General features: G+C 39.7%; 1 protein-coding gene across 6 annotated transcripts in view; it reads left to right on the plus strand.

The window, feature by feature from the left end:
* NTRK3 (neurotrophic receptor tyrosine kinase 3) overlaps nucleotides 1-16560 on the plus strand; it is a 480773-nt gene that overhangs the window by 146606 nt on the left and 317607 nt on the right. For all 6 annotated transcript variants that reach the window (XM_069984884.1, XM_069984865.1, XM_069984863.1 and 3 more), the window contains one exon: nucleotides 11182-11256. In XM_069984884.1, coding sequence (XP_069840985.1) covers nucleotides 11182-11256 — 75 coding nt within the window. The remainder of the gene's footprint in view (nucleotides 1-11181; nucleotides 11257-16560) is intronic.

The raw sequence follows: 16560 nt of genomic DNA on the forward strand, positions 1-16560 counted from the left end.
GACAGGTATTCTTTAAGAAAAAAACAAACAAACTATTTTTAGGTTTGTTATATAGTCAAGTCCCTGCTACTGCCAATGGAACCGAGGACCTTGCTAATCCCATCTTGTCAGGTAGTACCAGGTCAGCATTCTGACCTGCCGGAGGACAATGACAGGAGGAGATTTACCTTTGTTAAGACAGGGCAATGAAATGGAGATCAGCAAGGTCCCAGTGCACATTAGAATGGCAGCATCAGGGGAGCAAGTAGGTGAGTAAGGGCCCTATTCCACCGGACTATTATCGTTCAGATTATCGTTAAATCGTTCAAATCTAATCGATTAACGACCGAACAATAAATCGTTGATCGCTTTATAAGACCTGGACCTATTTTTATTGTTGCTCGTTCGCAAAACGTTTGCAAATCATTTGCATTGAATAAGACGTTGTCCTGTCACAGTAGATACGAACGCAATAGCGAATAAATAGCGAAGAAAAAACAATCGCAAAAAAATCATAAGTAACAATTATCGTTCCATGAAAATGAGTGAACTTTTTCAGGTCTTTCGCAATAGCAGTAGTTTGAGATCGTTAATCGTTAACGATTATGCGAACGATAATCGTCCGGTGGAATACGGCCCTAAGGGTGTCTGTACACAGAGATTTATCTGACAGATTTCTGAAGCCAAATCCAGGAATGGATTTAAAAGAGGCGAAATCTTGTTCTTTTCTTTACGACATGTTGTCTGTTTAGAGTCTGTTCCTGTCTTTGGCTTCAAAAATCTGTCAGATAAATCTCTCTGTGTAAAAGCACCCTTACCCCTTGTTAACCATACAGACTTCCTCTTTTGGTATAAAAAAAAGTATTAGATCAGAGTTTTCATATATCATTCATTGTGGTATCACTATACTATTTTGTGTTGTCTGTGTAGGACCACAGGTAACAGTTAAACTTGACACTTGTCAATTCAGTGACATAATGGAAGATGTCAGTTTCTTCCTAAATTGAAGGGGCTGTGGTGCTCTGCAATGTATCATACTCCCTTCCAGCTAGTATGAACTTTCCATCACTGAAAATCCCTAAACACAATTCTGGTGCTTCTGTACCAATTATTTCCAAGATGCTGTAGTGCATGAATTGTGGTAATTTCCAGCAACAGAAAAGTCTGACTAGCTCAGAATTATCTTGGGCCTTTCAGTTTGATAGTATCCCCTATAACTTAGAAAATAGTGGGTATTACCAACACGGAGCCCACAAATATCATTTACCTAATACGTGACTAAGCGCTGTGCCAGTAGAGGATTTGGAAATTGATTTTCTTTTATTGTAAAATTTGATAATAGGGATGGTTCTTGTATTGCAGATTAGGTAAAGTTTTTTCTTCTTTTTAGTTATGTATTTTTGCCAGCCTGGACTAATCTTAAACATTAGAACATTAAGTACAGTAGGTAAAAAGGCCATAAAACTATAAAAACTTTACCCAGGTTGTACTATGTGTACAAGTCTGTTTTGAGGATTATCAAATTGGCAATAAAATATTTATCATTGATTATAGGGATTGTCCAGGATAAATCATTTGTTAGCCTCCCCTGTAGAAAGGCTATCAGACTTTGTTACCACAATTTTATAAGGATTACCAATAAATTGATTTTTCACCAGCAAGTGCTGACTTCTTCAAGCTTTTCTATATAGGCTATTAGTTGTTTTATACTCAACAGTCCCTTAAAGGGTATGTCCAGGTGTAATGTAGATTCTGCAATGCACCTTTAGACTATATTCACACTTGGTTCAACAGTTAAAACTGACATCCTCCAGGCTGCATTCAGGACGTTCCTGCAGCCGATACCTCAGTATCGGCTGCAGGAACATACTTTTTTTTACAATTGACTTGCGGGCACTGTCCGGTGTGTCCGCAAATAAATTAGCCATTCACATAGCTGAACACTTATTAATAGGCAGATACATAATTATATTGACGCCCGTTCTAAAGAACAGACATTAACATAACAATGTGTGAAAACAGTAGGCGGCATTGCATTGACTTCAATGTAATGCTGCCCCTGCAGTAAAGAACGGACACTGATTCCATTACAATCAGTGTCCGTTCTTTACTTAAAAATAACGTTGTGTGAACATACCCTTAAAGTAATTTACAGCTTTGATACCTTTAGATACTTTGGTATCCTTTAGATACTTCTACTATATAATCTGTCCTAGAGATACAATGGACAGATTTACTATTGCAAATGCACCGGTCTTACATCGGGCTTGCACTTTTTTTTTGCATATTAGGGCCTTCAGGAAGCGCACTGCGCATATGCGTAAAACGGCTATGGCCCAGTCACTTGTCAGCGTCTAGCCACTATGCAATAAAGGCTATTTTGTTCTGCTAAATGGGTGAGTGTCACAAGTTCTTTATTGCGATTATATTGGACAGTGTAACCAAGATTGTTGAGCAACACCTATAGCGCTATAGAGGAAATCCAATAGCGGTCTTTGTGAAGGCGGTGCCAGGAGCTTTTCCCCTTGATTGGTCACGTATTATGCGTATTAGACATTCTTTAACCCTGACCAAAAAGTGAAGTCCCTATTCAAAAATGTTCAAAATAAAAACTGGCGTTCTAACTCTCAAATGAAACTACACTGAGCTGTGGGTTGTGTGTGCATCTGTGCATCAGAAAGGCAAACCTATGTTTTCTATGAATAGTCATGCTGTAAGTTGTAAGTTTGTTCCAAGCATCTACTAATATCTTCTCATGCTGCTTCTGATCTTTCTTAAGCCTGGGTTCACACTACGTATATTTCAGTCAGTATTGTGGTCCTCATATTGCAACCAAAACCAGGAGTGGATTGAAAACACAGAAAGGCTCTGTTCACACAATGTTGAAATTGAGTGGATGGCCGCCATTTAATGGCAAATATTTGCTGTTATTTTAAAACAACGGCTGTTGTATTGAAATAATGGCAGTTATTTACTGTTATATGGCGGCCATCCACTCAATTTCAACATTATGTGAACATATCCTTTCTGTGTTTTTAATCCACTCCTGGTTTTGGTTGCAATATGAGGACCACAATACTGACTGAAATATACGTAGTGTGACAAAAGTAACAAGAGCAAAATGGCAAAAAAATAATAATAAAAAAAAAATGTTCAAATGTAACTTTGTTACAGTGGTTGGCCACTTCATAGTAAAATTGTTTTGTGTGTAATATAAGTAAGTGTGTTCACCTTTACTTACTGACAGCAGCTCCCTGTGTATCTCATAGAGCTAAAATCAGACTCCCCTCCTCCAGTTCCTGCTGCCCTGCTCTGTGGTACGTCTGTCCATAAGATGGCCGACATGGAGGAGCATGTGACCATGCCTCCCCTCCAATGTCCTCCACATGGCACATGCGCCTCCATGTCGGCCATTTTATATACAGACTCACCACAGAGTTGGGCAGCACAGCCTGGAGGAGGGGAGTCTGATTTTATTTCTATGAGGTACACAGGGAGCTGCTGTCAGTAAGGGCTGTGATTACTAATACTGTAAACTGAACTATTTTACTATAAAGTGGCTAACCCCTTTAAATATAGCTTTTAATAAAATAAAAAAAAATGTAATATAGACTTTCAGAAAAATATGTTTAGTACTGGTTGGATCCAATATTTAAAAAAGCACGCCTAAAAATATAAAAAAAAAAAATATGAATAAGAATAAAAGAAATTCATTGTGACCCTTTGTTTTATAGGTGGTATGAATAAAGCCCTCTGGGTTATAACCACAGCGTCTTATCTGGCTCATATCTAAAGCTCCTATTCTTAGTTGATGGCATATGGCATAGCACGGTGTCACTGAAGTCATGGCAACTTGATATATCTGGAGGGTGTCTATTCCTGGCATATCTTACTTTACACCTTTAGTTAGTCTGCAAGATAAATGTGAAAATTGATGCTGCGGTTTACAAAGAGTGAGAACCAGTTTGATGGAAGGCAATATTGATTTCTTTATTTTTCATCTAGTCATGTTGCTGCCATACATCTGCCACTCTGAAATGGATGGTCTAAAAAATGGCCTAAAAATAGAGTAGCTGAGCTGAAGCTACGTTTGTTAATGCAGCAGACATTAGTTTGTCACTTGACACTACGAGGTGTGATCTCACGACCTGTGGTTTTCCATAAAGGCTGCTTGCAAAATAGCTGAAGTATCTTCTTAGCTCAGTGAGTTATCATGGTGCTAAAAAAGAGGGAGAGAGTTAAATAATATGTTCAGCTCTGCTACATCAGAATGCTGTGCTTGGAGATTTGAAAGGAGTTGGTCTCTTTCGCTCCATCTTTGTGCCGGCTTTTCCTGGTCTCAGCTAGAGATGTAGACCAGCCTGTATGATGGCTCCCGTACACTACATACACATACTCCTATACACTACATACACTAAGTGAATAATGGGGGATCTGGCTTTCCTATTTCTCTGTAACAAACCCTCAGATGTTGATGAAGGATTTAAAGCAGCACTGAGCAGTCTAACCTAGGAATTCAGTAAATTCTTTGAAACAGTAAACCCGCAGCATCTGTGTTTGTTTGTGTGCCTGTATTTCCTCTCCTGCTTTCTGATTCCCCTCGGCCCCTCCCCTATCCATAGGAATGTATGGGCAGCTGAACACCTGTCTTCACTTTCTATGCTATTGGTAGCTTCCGTAGCTCCCAGTTCCCAGATGTCCCAGGCTGTGGTGGGACTGGCATTCTGATTGGCTAAGCGGGACACCAGGGAGCCGGGAGCCACAGAAGCAAGCCGGAGTAAAGTATTCACTGGTCCACGGCGAGTTAAGGGGGATGAGGCTTTACATGCTTCAAGCGGAATGAAAAATCTGCTGCGAGTATGTAAACCTATACAAACTCACAGTACCAGGAATCACAGTCGATTTCGATGCGGAACTCGCAGTGTGAAATCTGCTGCGATTTTGGTATGTGTGATGTTCAGACACTGTATGAATATCGGCCGTTGTTTGACACAGCTGATGTTTGATGTGTCGAACAACGGTCAATGTCTTAGATGTTCACCCTGCCTATACTACAGTATATGATTCGGCTAGGTAAACATCACTTCATTTTAATTGGAATGTGGGCAAATTTGGGTTTGCCCGCACTCCAATTAGCCATAGAGCACAATGTAAAGTACGGCTGTGCAGCCTTAGAGGACCCTGGCTGTAGTGTATACAGAGTGTATACACTATGGCTGTGGTTCTATAGGCTGCAATGTAATCGGCCGCTGTCTATAAACAATGGCTGTTGTTGCAACTTGCAATTACGGCCGTTGTTTATCGTAAAAATACATAGTGTGAACGTGGCCTTAAGGTGTATTTTTGTTCAAAAATGAGCAGATTAGAAGTAATGGGAATGACTTTTAGAAATTCTTCAAAGATTTTGGTCTCCATGACTACTATATTATTTAATTTATCTCCAAATATGAGAACCTCAAGAAATATTTACAAGTAGCTGTTCATATAAGCTTTAGCTTGAGTTCAGGGCTCCTCTAAATAACTAATATTAAGAAGCTTTTATATCTCATTGTCTCTCTGCTTAAAGTAAGGAAAAAGGAAAAACTATCTTTTTTGTAATATTGGCAAATTCCCAAAACTCTTAAGGCCGGCGCAAGAACAATTATGACCCCCAACATCAATGAACAGTCTCTAAAGAATAATGTCAGCTCTACTAGGAAGCTAAACATGGCTTTTCTAATGATTTTACCTTCTGAAATAATGTAGCACTATCTGAGGATAAAGACTCTCTTGTTTACTATATAAAAGAATTAATGATGCCCTGATTTTCCTAGCTAGTCAGTGGATTGTATTTTATGTTCTTGATGCTGGATACATTGAAGGCTGTGAATTTACTGCAAATAAACATTAGAAAAACAAGCAATAAAATAGCAATGAAGTCTAAATCCCTACACTAATGTCCAGTGTTGCAATTCCCTATAGGAACAGGCTCTAGCAGAAGGTGAGGTATGTTAGCAGAGAATGAATGTAGTTTTAGGCCCCATGTACATGTACTGGAGCCATGTATGTGGAGTTTATACGAAGGCGTTGGGGCTATCTGCCACTATGTGTGCCACCATATGGTACCTCCAAATAGCATTATATTTCTAGTTATTGTCTACATCCAATGCATCCAGGTGACAATACTTCTGTTAAACAGCATCCATTTGGTTATTTCAGCATCATACTAGGTGTGCCCACTACTGCTTAACCTATCCATTCGCAACTACCAATTCATTTTAGTGGGAGACTCAGAACCCCAGTTCTTGTGGATGGGGGTAAGTGTTCCTAGTGGGACAATCTGGGATTCCCTGTGATTTCAAGAACGGAAATCAAAGTTTTCCATCGGAATAAAGATGTACCACTCCATTTATTCTCAATAAGAGAGCTATCTCCAGAATCTGCCTTAGAGAATGTATGGAGCAGTGGTATGCACATGTGGCCATCTCTCATCTCTGATAGGAGACTTGGTTCCCTATGCTTAAAATATTTGGGGTTCCCAGAGGTTGGATTCTCACGATCAGACAATTATCCCTTATCCTGTGGATAGGGAATAATTTCTAATGGTGGGACAACTGTTTTAGGGTATGTTCACACACTGTATTGACAGCAGCCTTTGTTTGACATGACCATTTTTAGTGGTGTCAAACAACGGACACTGTCCTGCATGTTCACCAGGCCGAAACTGCAGTATCGGCCAGATGAACATTACTTTATTTCTATTTGGATTGTGGGCACCTTTGGGTGTGGCCGCAATCCAAATAAGCATTACACACAATTTACAGTACAGCCGGCAGCCAGCACAGCTATATGTAAGGCGTCTGTTAGCCGAACTGTGGCCATAGGAAATAGAAATGTTCATTATTTTGCACAGCCGCAGTTTAACAACGGCCATAGTGTATACTGTGTGTATAAACAACAGCCGTTTTCTGAAAATCAAGTATAATTGTCTTAGTTGCCCCTAGCAACCAATCAGATTCCACCTTTCATTTTTCAAAGAATCTGTGAGGAATGAAAGGTGGAATCTGATTGGTTGCTAGGGGCAACTGAGAAAATTCTACTTTACACCAATTTGAGAGATCTCCCCCATAGTGCCAATAAATGAAGCTTCCGTTATAGTGGCCACAAAGTATGTCATTTTTCTAAACTCTAAATGTCAAATCTGCCTAGATACCAGGGATGTTAGCTAGATGGGCTTTAAAGGTTGCAGATAAATTCAGACCCTTACATCTCAGGGGGCCCATAGGCTGCTCCGCTACATTAAAGACACTAGTATCTTAGGTGAGAGACCCTGCTATGAATTTGTATTGGAATACAGAAGCTTCAAGTTATGTCTCTGCCACTTAGTCAGTCATACATGACCGCCCTCCCTCCTTCCCCACAAACCTGGGCAGATTAGCTAGTCAGGCTCACAATCCCTATACATCTGTAATGATGGCATATTCTTTAGGAAATCAAAGTAGAAATAAGCAGATATAAGTGAGTAGATGTTAAATATACCAACTAGGCATAGGATAACAACCAAAGGATTTATTTTTATTGGGGATTTTTTCAGGTAAGTGAAAGGGATTTTTTGAGACCAGTCGCAGGCTTCAATTTGAGCTGTCAATCATCCATTGGTTAGAATGTGTATGTACAGTCATTGACGGAAAGTAATTTATATCCACATCTTTTATCTATTTTATATCAGGCTTTACATCCCTACCCTATTGGTAATCATATGGTATGCTGCTACCCACAGCAAATGGCTGGCTTCATGTATAAGGAGATGATGGAGTTAATATATAATATATTCATTAAGTGAACATGGCTTTTACATGGCAATGTAGAGGAAAAAAGCAAAAGGCGTGCACCCGAATCTTTAACACTTCAGTGGATGGGCTGTTTGCAATATAAAAACTGGGTTTCGATGTAGCTATTTTGTCATTGCATCTTTCAGCAGATTTATAGATTTGCAGCACACTGTAATTTATCACATCCTTCTTAGAGATTTTCTGTCATATTCTATAATTAATGTATGCGCCGAACATCATAATTTCATCCCAGAATGGCTACTGTTGTACATGCACATCTCTAAAACTAAGGACATGGGCTGCATAGAATATAGATATCTAGGTCATGGGTAGCTCATTTCTTTTTGTTTTAAGCATCACCTTTATTGGACCAAGGCAGCCGGTTGTAAACCGATCCAACAATCCGACCTTGTGCAATAAGATTATATAGTCCCTGATCTGTAGGTCGGGGTTACTGTAAGAATATAGAATACAAGAATATTGGACAACCATTATCAGAATATCCACTCATTCAAAATATTGAAGATTCTAGTTATTGTCTACTGAGGGAGCCTTTATTTTTGCACTTTATACTTGACAAGGGCAAAAAGTGTATGGATCTATTGGAAATATTCTGGTATATGCAACATTACAAAAACTACTCAGCTCACGGTGCGATGGATTTTTTGCAACTCCTATTAATCTATCACCTCTGGGTGCTGCAAAGCAGTGAGGAGCCCACATCTACAGCACATTTATTATAAATGAAGTCTGTGGCACACTCATTTATGAGTACAAGCTGGCAAACATAAGCTGGTTTTCTTGTTTATTATATGTATCAAACCTGAAGTTTAGGGTGGTCAAGTACAAGGTTAAATGAGAATTGTGATTTGTGAACATTTTGGCCTAGCCTAGGCATTCTTCAGCGTCTCTGCGAAATAAGGAGAGAATGTGATGAATATATGACGGCACAATGTGCAACACTAGGTACAATGGGAACAATGCCTAGTCACATGGACATGGCCAGTCATTTGCAAAAAAAATAAAAAAAATAAAAATTGTTTGCACCCATAAAGGATATACTAAATACACAAGTCCATGTACTCACAAGGTAGTCGGTATAGGATGGGTAGGAATGAGAGGTTCATGGTCATACCCATCCCATACTCATTACCTTGTGAGTAGATAGATTATTATGAGTGTTGGAACTCATGTGAATTGGACCGATGACTGGGCATTGTTCCCACACATCATGCCATCATATATTGATCACATTGCAATCCTCATTTGAACTTGTGCCTGGCCACCCTAAACATAATGTTGTGTACATATGTTGCACAAGGAAACCATTTTCTGTTTTCCGGCTTGTGCTTCTAAATAAACATTAGTTGCAGTGTCTCTGACTTATAATTGTGTTACGGAGCCTACAGCATCTCCTGAAAGCACCCACCTTAATAGCACACCTGTTGTGCAGCCCTACCATCTATTACTATAGGACATTTATGGCATATTCTGTAGCGAGTAGACAAATCTCCATATGGGATTACCCCCTTTAAATCGTATGACACAAACACTGGGTGAATATAACCTTATAGATCCCACAAGCAGGCCATAGCTGTAGAATTAGAGTAAGCAATTGCACCTGGCTCTGGATATTGAGAAATCCAAGAGCCTCTTAACTACAGTCCATCAGAAGATACCAGAAATACCCATAGCACATAGTAGTAGAAGATGCCCAGATATATCATTTTTTTTTACTGGGGTCCCAGAGTGTAATGTTGCACCAAAAGGATGGTGACCATGCCAAGAGGAGATGTAATGGTGGCCAGCTGACTATATTTAACAGCTATTGCACATACTGGCACCGACATTTCTAAGCAGCAATTTTAGCAACTTTATAGCAGAAGAAAATGAAAAGCCTTCTATATATTAACAGGTCATTTTTCAGCTTAAGGGGAAATGTTCTTGAACAAGGCAAATCTAATTACTGAACACCATGTGGTCTACGCCTTGTAGCCCAGACAATGCACAAAGACGTGCAGTAGAAGTGAAACCAATCTGAAATACTAGCATGCTCTGTAATACCTATATTTACATAAGAGAGGCAGTTATTGCGTAGGTGGTAGCATGAAAAAAAATGACTAGATGTTAAAAACATCAGAGCTTGTTCGCGAGAAGCTCATCAACATGTGCGAGGAACAGCTTAACCCTCCAGCTAGGCAGCAGACTGGGATGTCAGCACATAAGGAATTGTTTGGTTATGGGAAGATGTTCATGCAGATGGGTGGGTGATGAGACAAGGACAAACACCCTGGAAATGTATCTGTTTATATGTGCGTAAAATACAGTATAATCAGGTCTCTTGCATTATGTTTCATTGTGTGATGAATATTTAGATGTAAAACAAGTAGATCACACAGAATCACTTTGTATTCCCAACAATGCCATGCAAACACATATGTTCTACATTCACCCGGCAGCGACTGGTGTAAGGTGATCTTATCAAGAAAGGCACAAGGATTTAGTGGTTATTATAATGGACTGTAAATGTCTCCTATTCAATTGTGGTACATAATTAAAGGGAACCTATCATTACTTTCCTACTGCCTGAATAGCATCGCTGGGGTCCTAAGCTACTTCTACTATCCCCCCCCCCCCCCCCCCCCGACAGCCTTAGCGGATGGATCTTTTCCTATTTTAATATAGGGAGAGTTCTACTGATCTCTCATTATACCAAAACAGGGAAATATCTATCATGGCTGGTGGGGCAAGGAGAGGCTACTGGGAACCACTATAATAACTCATGGTCCAGGCAGCATGAAAGTAAAAATGAGTTCCCTTTAAAGGCTATCTATGTGCAGTCTTCTTATTATTAACCTATTTAGTCTGATCCTTGGGTTGCTTTCCTTAAAGAAGTTCTCCGGCACTTAAAACAATCCTAAAATTGACTTTAGTGATGTATAATTTCCAGTCTGACACAGTGCTCTCTGCTGCCACCTCTGTCCATTTCAGGAACTGTCCAGAGCAGGGGAGGTTTTCTATGGGGATTTTCTCCTGCTCTGGAAAGTTCCTGATAGAGATGAAATTTCCCAGGACTGGATCCAGCTTTTCCAGGAACCAAGAGTGGAGTGGCTCAGAGATCAAAGGAAGCCGGCTGATAAGCTGACTGCCGAGCTAACGGAGCACTTCACTTTATTCGTACTGTAAATTCGTTTATTTCTAGTTTCTGACATGGACAAGAGTAGCAACATAGAGTACCACGTTGGACTGGAAAAAAAACTAATTCAACTTCCTTTGGGACATATAACAGCCGATAAGTTGTATGTTTTACCACTAACCTATCAAATAATATTGTGCAGTGTCATAGTCATGTTGTGGTGATGACTGACAGCAATGTTTCTTTTTATTCCAGACACATAGAAAACTGGAGGGATTTACAGATTTTGAATGTAGTGGACATGGAACTTTACACTGGAATCCAAAGCCTGTAAGTATGACATGTGTATATCTGCATTACTGCAATAGTCATCTAGTAGTAATCTAGTACCTGTTGTTTCTATTACACCAGACTTTAGTATTGTAATACCCTGGGTTCCATCCAAACACCACTTCAACTGCATACCTAGCATTGATTTTAATTTTTTTTTTTTAATTATTATTTTCTGCTTCCATACATATTCTTGTAATGTACATGAAAAGCGCCATTGTGTCAGGAAAATGCACAGGATAGAGGATAACTGTCTGATTGCTTGGGTCCGACCACTGAAACCTCCAGTGATTTCAAGAATGGGGATAGCAGATAAATTTTTTTTAGCGCTTCAATCCACTTTAAATTTCATAGTGGCCAATCATCACTGAAATCCATTTGTTTTTATGTTGATTTCCCACTGTGGATTTTGTTGCAGAAATGCTGCAGATTTTTCTTTGCACAAAAATCTGCAGCACATTTCTGCTTTATGTGGCCCTAGTATTAGAATGGTAGAAAGGTTATTCTCCACCCTTTCATTAGTCAGGCAATTGATTAGTCTAAGCAATTTGGGGGTTAAAGGTAAAAAAGCGTTTCCATTAATTTCTGAACACATGCTATAGTTAACATGCAAATGAATTAACCGTGGCTTCTAATTACCATGCTTCATCTCAGCATGAATAAACAAGGTTCCAATGCGGTCATATCATTTTCCTCCTCTGTTGTTTTTTGGATCCAGAGGGGGCTTCATTAATTGGCAGACAGGGCACATATTCAGATCATATAGCCTCCACCTTTCTTTCTAATGGACATATAAACATTGCAAATCGTGAGATTATTTACCTTAAACCAATCAACGAGCGAATAAAACGTGTTTATGTATTAATCATAGAGACTGCAATACTCATATATTATTTATAGTCATTGGTTCTTGAACTTGTGAGAAGCAGAATCAATAGCAATGGAACTGACCCTTGAGAAGGCTATAAACAAAAAGGAGTAGTTGGGAATTCTAGCCGTGTGAGGAGGGCGACTTTCAGAAGTAATGGATGCCTCTTCTGAATCTTTGTCCAGCATGAAATCAAATGTTCATGCTATTAAAACCAAATGAAAGAGCTCTGCTTTTACAATTGATTGCTTTGATGCCCTATTGATGTGACTAATGGGATCCATTCTGATGCTGACAAATTTATGTTTAAGCCTACGTTCTCACCAGCAACTGGTATCCGAGCTTCTTTACTTGTACAGCTGGCCATATATGAATGACAAGGTTGGAATATATTAGCTCCTGAAACTAAATTTGTCTAATTCAAAAAAAAAAAAAGTTCTTTTAAATTGCCACTTAGTAGTCAGGATGTCAATGTCCTGTCAGCTATAAAAGGTCAAAACGTTTTATTTTATTTTAATATCAAATCATGTGCTTGTAATTTTAAGCTGGAAAATTAACAGTGATGGACTTTATTAGCGAGAGTAATAGAGTAATTATTAAGTAGCCATCTGTGAATTAGGTTATTTACGAATTAAATGGTCACTATGGATTCAACACATTTTATATCAATCAATAGTCAATAGTGATAGGGAGAAAAATGCGGCCCATAAAGGTCTATGTAAAGAATAAAAAGCAGCCGCAGCAGTGCATAAGGGTATGTATAGGGCCATGTAAAGCTGCTGGCCAATCAGCATTCCTCTTCTCTGGGCCAGTGGGTGCAGAGCAGAGGGCCATGTAACAGAGGGACAATTGACATCACTTCCTGTATTTGGTCTCTTTTTTTTTTTTTTTCTGTTAATAAAGACTAAATGACTTTCGTGTTAAGTGAGACACATAGTGGCCTGATTTATAGCATTTCATATGGAAAACAAACAAAAAAAATGAAGTAAATTCTAGTATATCACCTGCTCGGCCGATTTGATATTATTTAACGGTAATGACAATGCCCATTTAACTAGCAGAGAGAGACTTCAAAGAGACTACAAACTAACAGTAAATATAAAATCTCTCCCAAAGGGCTTTAGCCACAGATTAGACTATTCACTAGTGCTCTCTAATGCCCTCCATGCTGCTGATGATTTCTGTGTGTGTGCAGTGTATGGCAGACAATATAGATTGTAGACACTTATGGGACAGCAGAAAATGATATGGTACAAAATGCAGTGGATATCATTGGTTTTGCGTTAAACATAGTGTATGGTCCAACAATGTACAAAAAAAAAATGATTGTAATCTGACTCTGTAAATCCACAATCTTTATCCAATGTGAGGAAGTCTGCTGCAGATCCTTTGGGGAGCATAGTCAGGCACATTTATGAGCTGCAGAAAAAAACACCCGTCCTACTTGTTGATTGACAGATCAGTTTTACCTCTTCATACAGATAAAATCATATGTCAGCTCATCATATGCAGTATCCAGCGCAGGTACAAAATGGAGCCACTTACTTCTTGGGAGCCCAGGAGGTGGGGTCATTGGGTTATATAGTCCAGGCCTAGTGACTTACTGCTTTTAAGTGACATAAGAGATTAAAAAGATTAGACAAAGACAGCTATTCCATGACCTTTTATAATGGGGAATAGATCAATATGCCACTTAGAGGAGCAACTACTGAAGGTTAACTGTGTTTAATGCTGAACAGCTTAAAGTTGAAATTTTTTTTTTTTTCTTCAAAATATCTGCTTTTTATCAGTGGATAGAAAAAATGTAGATCCATGAATCTAACAGGCAGTCTAGGACATGGGAGAGATTTTACTGCCACTGTGTATCGAACTGCCACTGCTACTGCTACTTGTATCCAACTACATTTTGTGCAAGTAGGATTAGGGCTGCACAAATTTTTATATAATTTATTTGCGGGGATATAAATATATACACTCACCGGCCACTTTATTAGGTACACCTGTCCAACTGCACGTTACCACTTAATTTCTAATCAGCCAATCACATGGCGGCAACTCGGTGCATTTAGGTATGTAAACATGGTCAAGACAATCTCCTGCAGTTCAAACCGAGCATCAGTATGGGGAAAGAAAGGTGATTTGAGTGCCTTTGAACGTGGCATGGTTGTTGGTGCCAGAAGGGCTGGTCTGAGTATTTCAGAAACTGCTGATCTACTGGGATTTTCACGCACAAATATCTCTAGGGTTTACAGAGAATGGTCCGAAAAAGAAAAAACATCCAGTGAGCGGCAGTTCTGTGGGCGGAAATGCCTTGTTGATGCCAGAGGTCAGAGGAGAATGGGCAGACTGGTTCGAGCTGATAGAAAGGCAACAGTGACTCAAATAGCCAACCGTTACAACCAAGGTAGGCAGAAGAGCATCTCTGAACGCACAGTACCTCCAACTTTGAGGCAGATGGGCTACAGCAGCAGAAGACCACACCGGGTGCCACTCCTTTCAGCTAAGAACAGGAAACTGAGGCTAAAATTTGCACAAGCTCATCGAAATTGGACAGTAGAAGATTGGAAAAACGTTGCCTGGTCTGATGAGTCTCGATATCTGCTGCGACATTCGGATGGTAGGGTCAGAATTTGGCGTCAACAACATGAAAGCATGGATCCATCCTGCCTTGTATCAACGGTTCAGGCTGGTGGTGGTGGTGTCATGGTGTGGGGAATATTTTCTTGGCACTCTTTGGGCCCCTTGGTACCAATTGAGCATCGTTGCAACGCCACAGCCTACCTGAGTATTGTTGCTGACCATGTCCATCCCTTTATGACCACAATGTACCCAACATCTGATGGCTACTTTCAGCAGGATAATGCGCCATGTCATAAAGCTAGAATCATCTCAGACTGGTTTCTTGAACATGACAAGGAGTTCACTGTACTCAAATGGCCTCCACAGTCACCAGATCTCAATCCAATAGAGCATCTTTGGGATGTGGTGGAACGGGAGATTCGCATCATGGATGTGCAGCCGACAAATCTGCGGCAACTGTGTGATGCCATCATGTCAATATGGACCAAAATCTCTGAGGAAGCTTCCAGCACCTTGTTGTATCTATGCCACCAAGAATTGAGGCAGTTCTAAAGGCAAAAGGGGGTCCAACCTGTTACTAGCATGGTGTACCTAAAAAAGTGGCCGGTGAGTGTATATATATATATATATATATATATATATATACATACACTCACCAGCCACTTTATTAGGTACACCTGTCCAACTGCATGCTACTACTTGATTTCTAATCAGCCAATCACATGGCGGCAACTCAGTGCATTTAGGCATGTAGACATGGTCAAGACAATCTCCGGCAGTTCAAACTGAGCATCAGTATGGGGAAGAAAGGTGATTTGAGTGCCTTTGAACGTGGCATGGTTGTTGGTGCCAGAAGGGCTGGTCTGAGTATTTCAGAAACTGCTGATCTACTGGGATTTTCACGCACAACCATTTCTAGGGTTTACAGAGAATGGTCCGAAAAAGAAAAAACATCCAGTGAGCAGCAGTTCTGTGGGCGGAAATGCCTTGTTGATGCCAAAAGGTCAGAGGAGAATGGGCAGACTGGTTCGAGCTGATAGAAAGGCAACAGTGACTCAAATAGCCAACCGTTACAACCAAGGTAGGCAGAAGAGCATCTCTAAACGCACAGTACGTCCAACTTTGAGGCAGATGGACCATGTCCATCCCTTTATGACCACAACGTACCCAACATCTGATGGCTACTTTCAGCAGGATAATGCGCCATGTCATAAAGCTAGAATCATCTCAGACTGGTTTCTTGAACATGACAATGAGTTCACTGTACTCAAATGGCCTCCACAGCCACCAGATCTCAATCCAATAGAGCATCTTTGGGATGTGGTGGAACGGGAGATTCGCATCATGGATGTGCAGCCGACAAATCTGCGGCAACTGTGTGATGCCATCATGTCAATATGGACCAAAATCTCTGAGGAATGCTTCCAGCACCTTGTTCAATCTATGCCACGAAGAATTATATATCATAATCTATATATAAAAGGTAAAATATAAAAAAAATAAAAAAAATAAAAATAAAAATATATATATATATATATATATATGCCTCTTATATATAAATTCTGAGAAAATCTTGTTCAATATAGAGAGGGAAGTGTATCCAGCGTCTCCCAATGGAATGCATGTGATTTATTACAGATGAGGAACATCATGCAGTGATACTCTGTCAATGTTCCAAGTAAAATGATTTAGTTATGATAACTCTGCCATATACAGCCAGGCAGCGGAGGAAAAATTTTCTTTCTCACCTCCAATGTAGAGAAAAATGTAGTTACAAGTGAAAAATAGAAAATCATTAACAAAAAGATCAAATGCCCCAATCAGTGTTGATTGCAACTTTAGGCAAACCGAGAGTA

The sequence above is a fragment of the Dendropsophus ebraccatus genome, chromosome 1, assembly GCF_027789765.1.
Source record: "Dendropsophus ebraccatus isolate aDenEbr1 chromosome 1, aDenEbr1.pat, whole genome shotgun sequence".
Taxonomy (NCBI): Eukaryota; Metazoa; Chordata; class Amphibia; order Anura; family Hylidae; genus Dendropsophus; species Dendropsophus ebraccatus.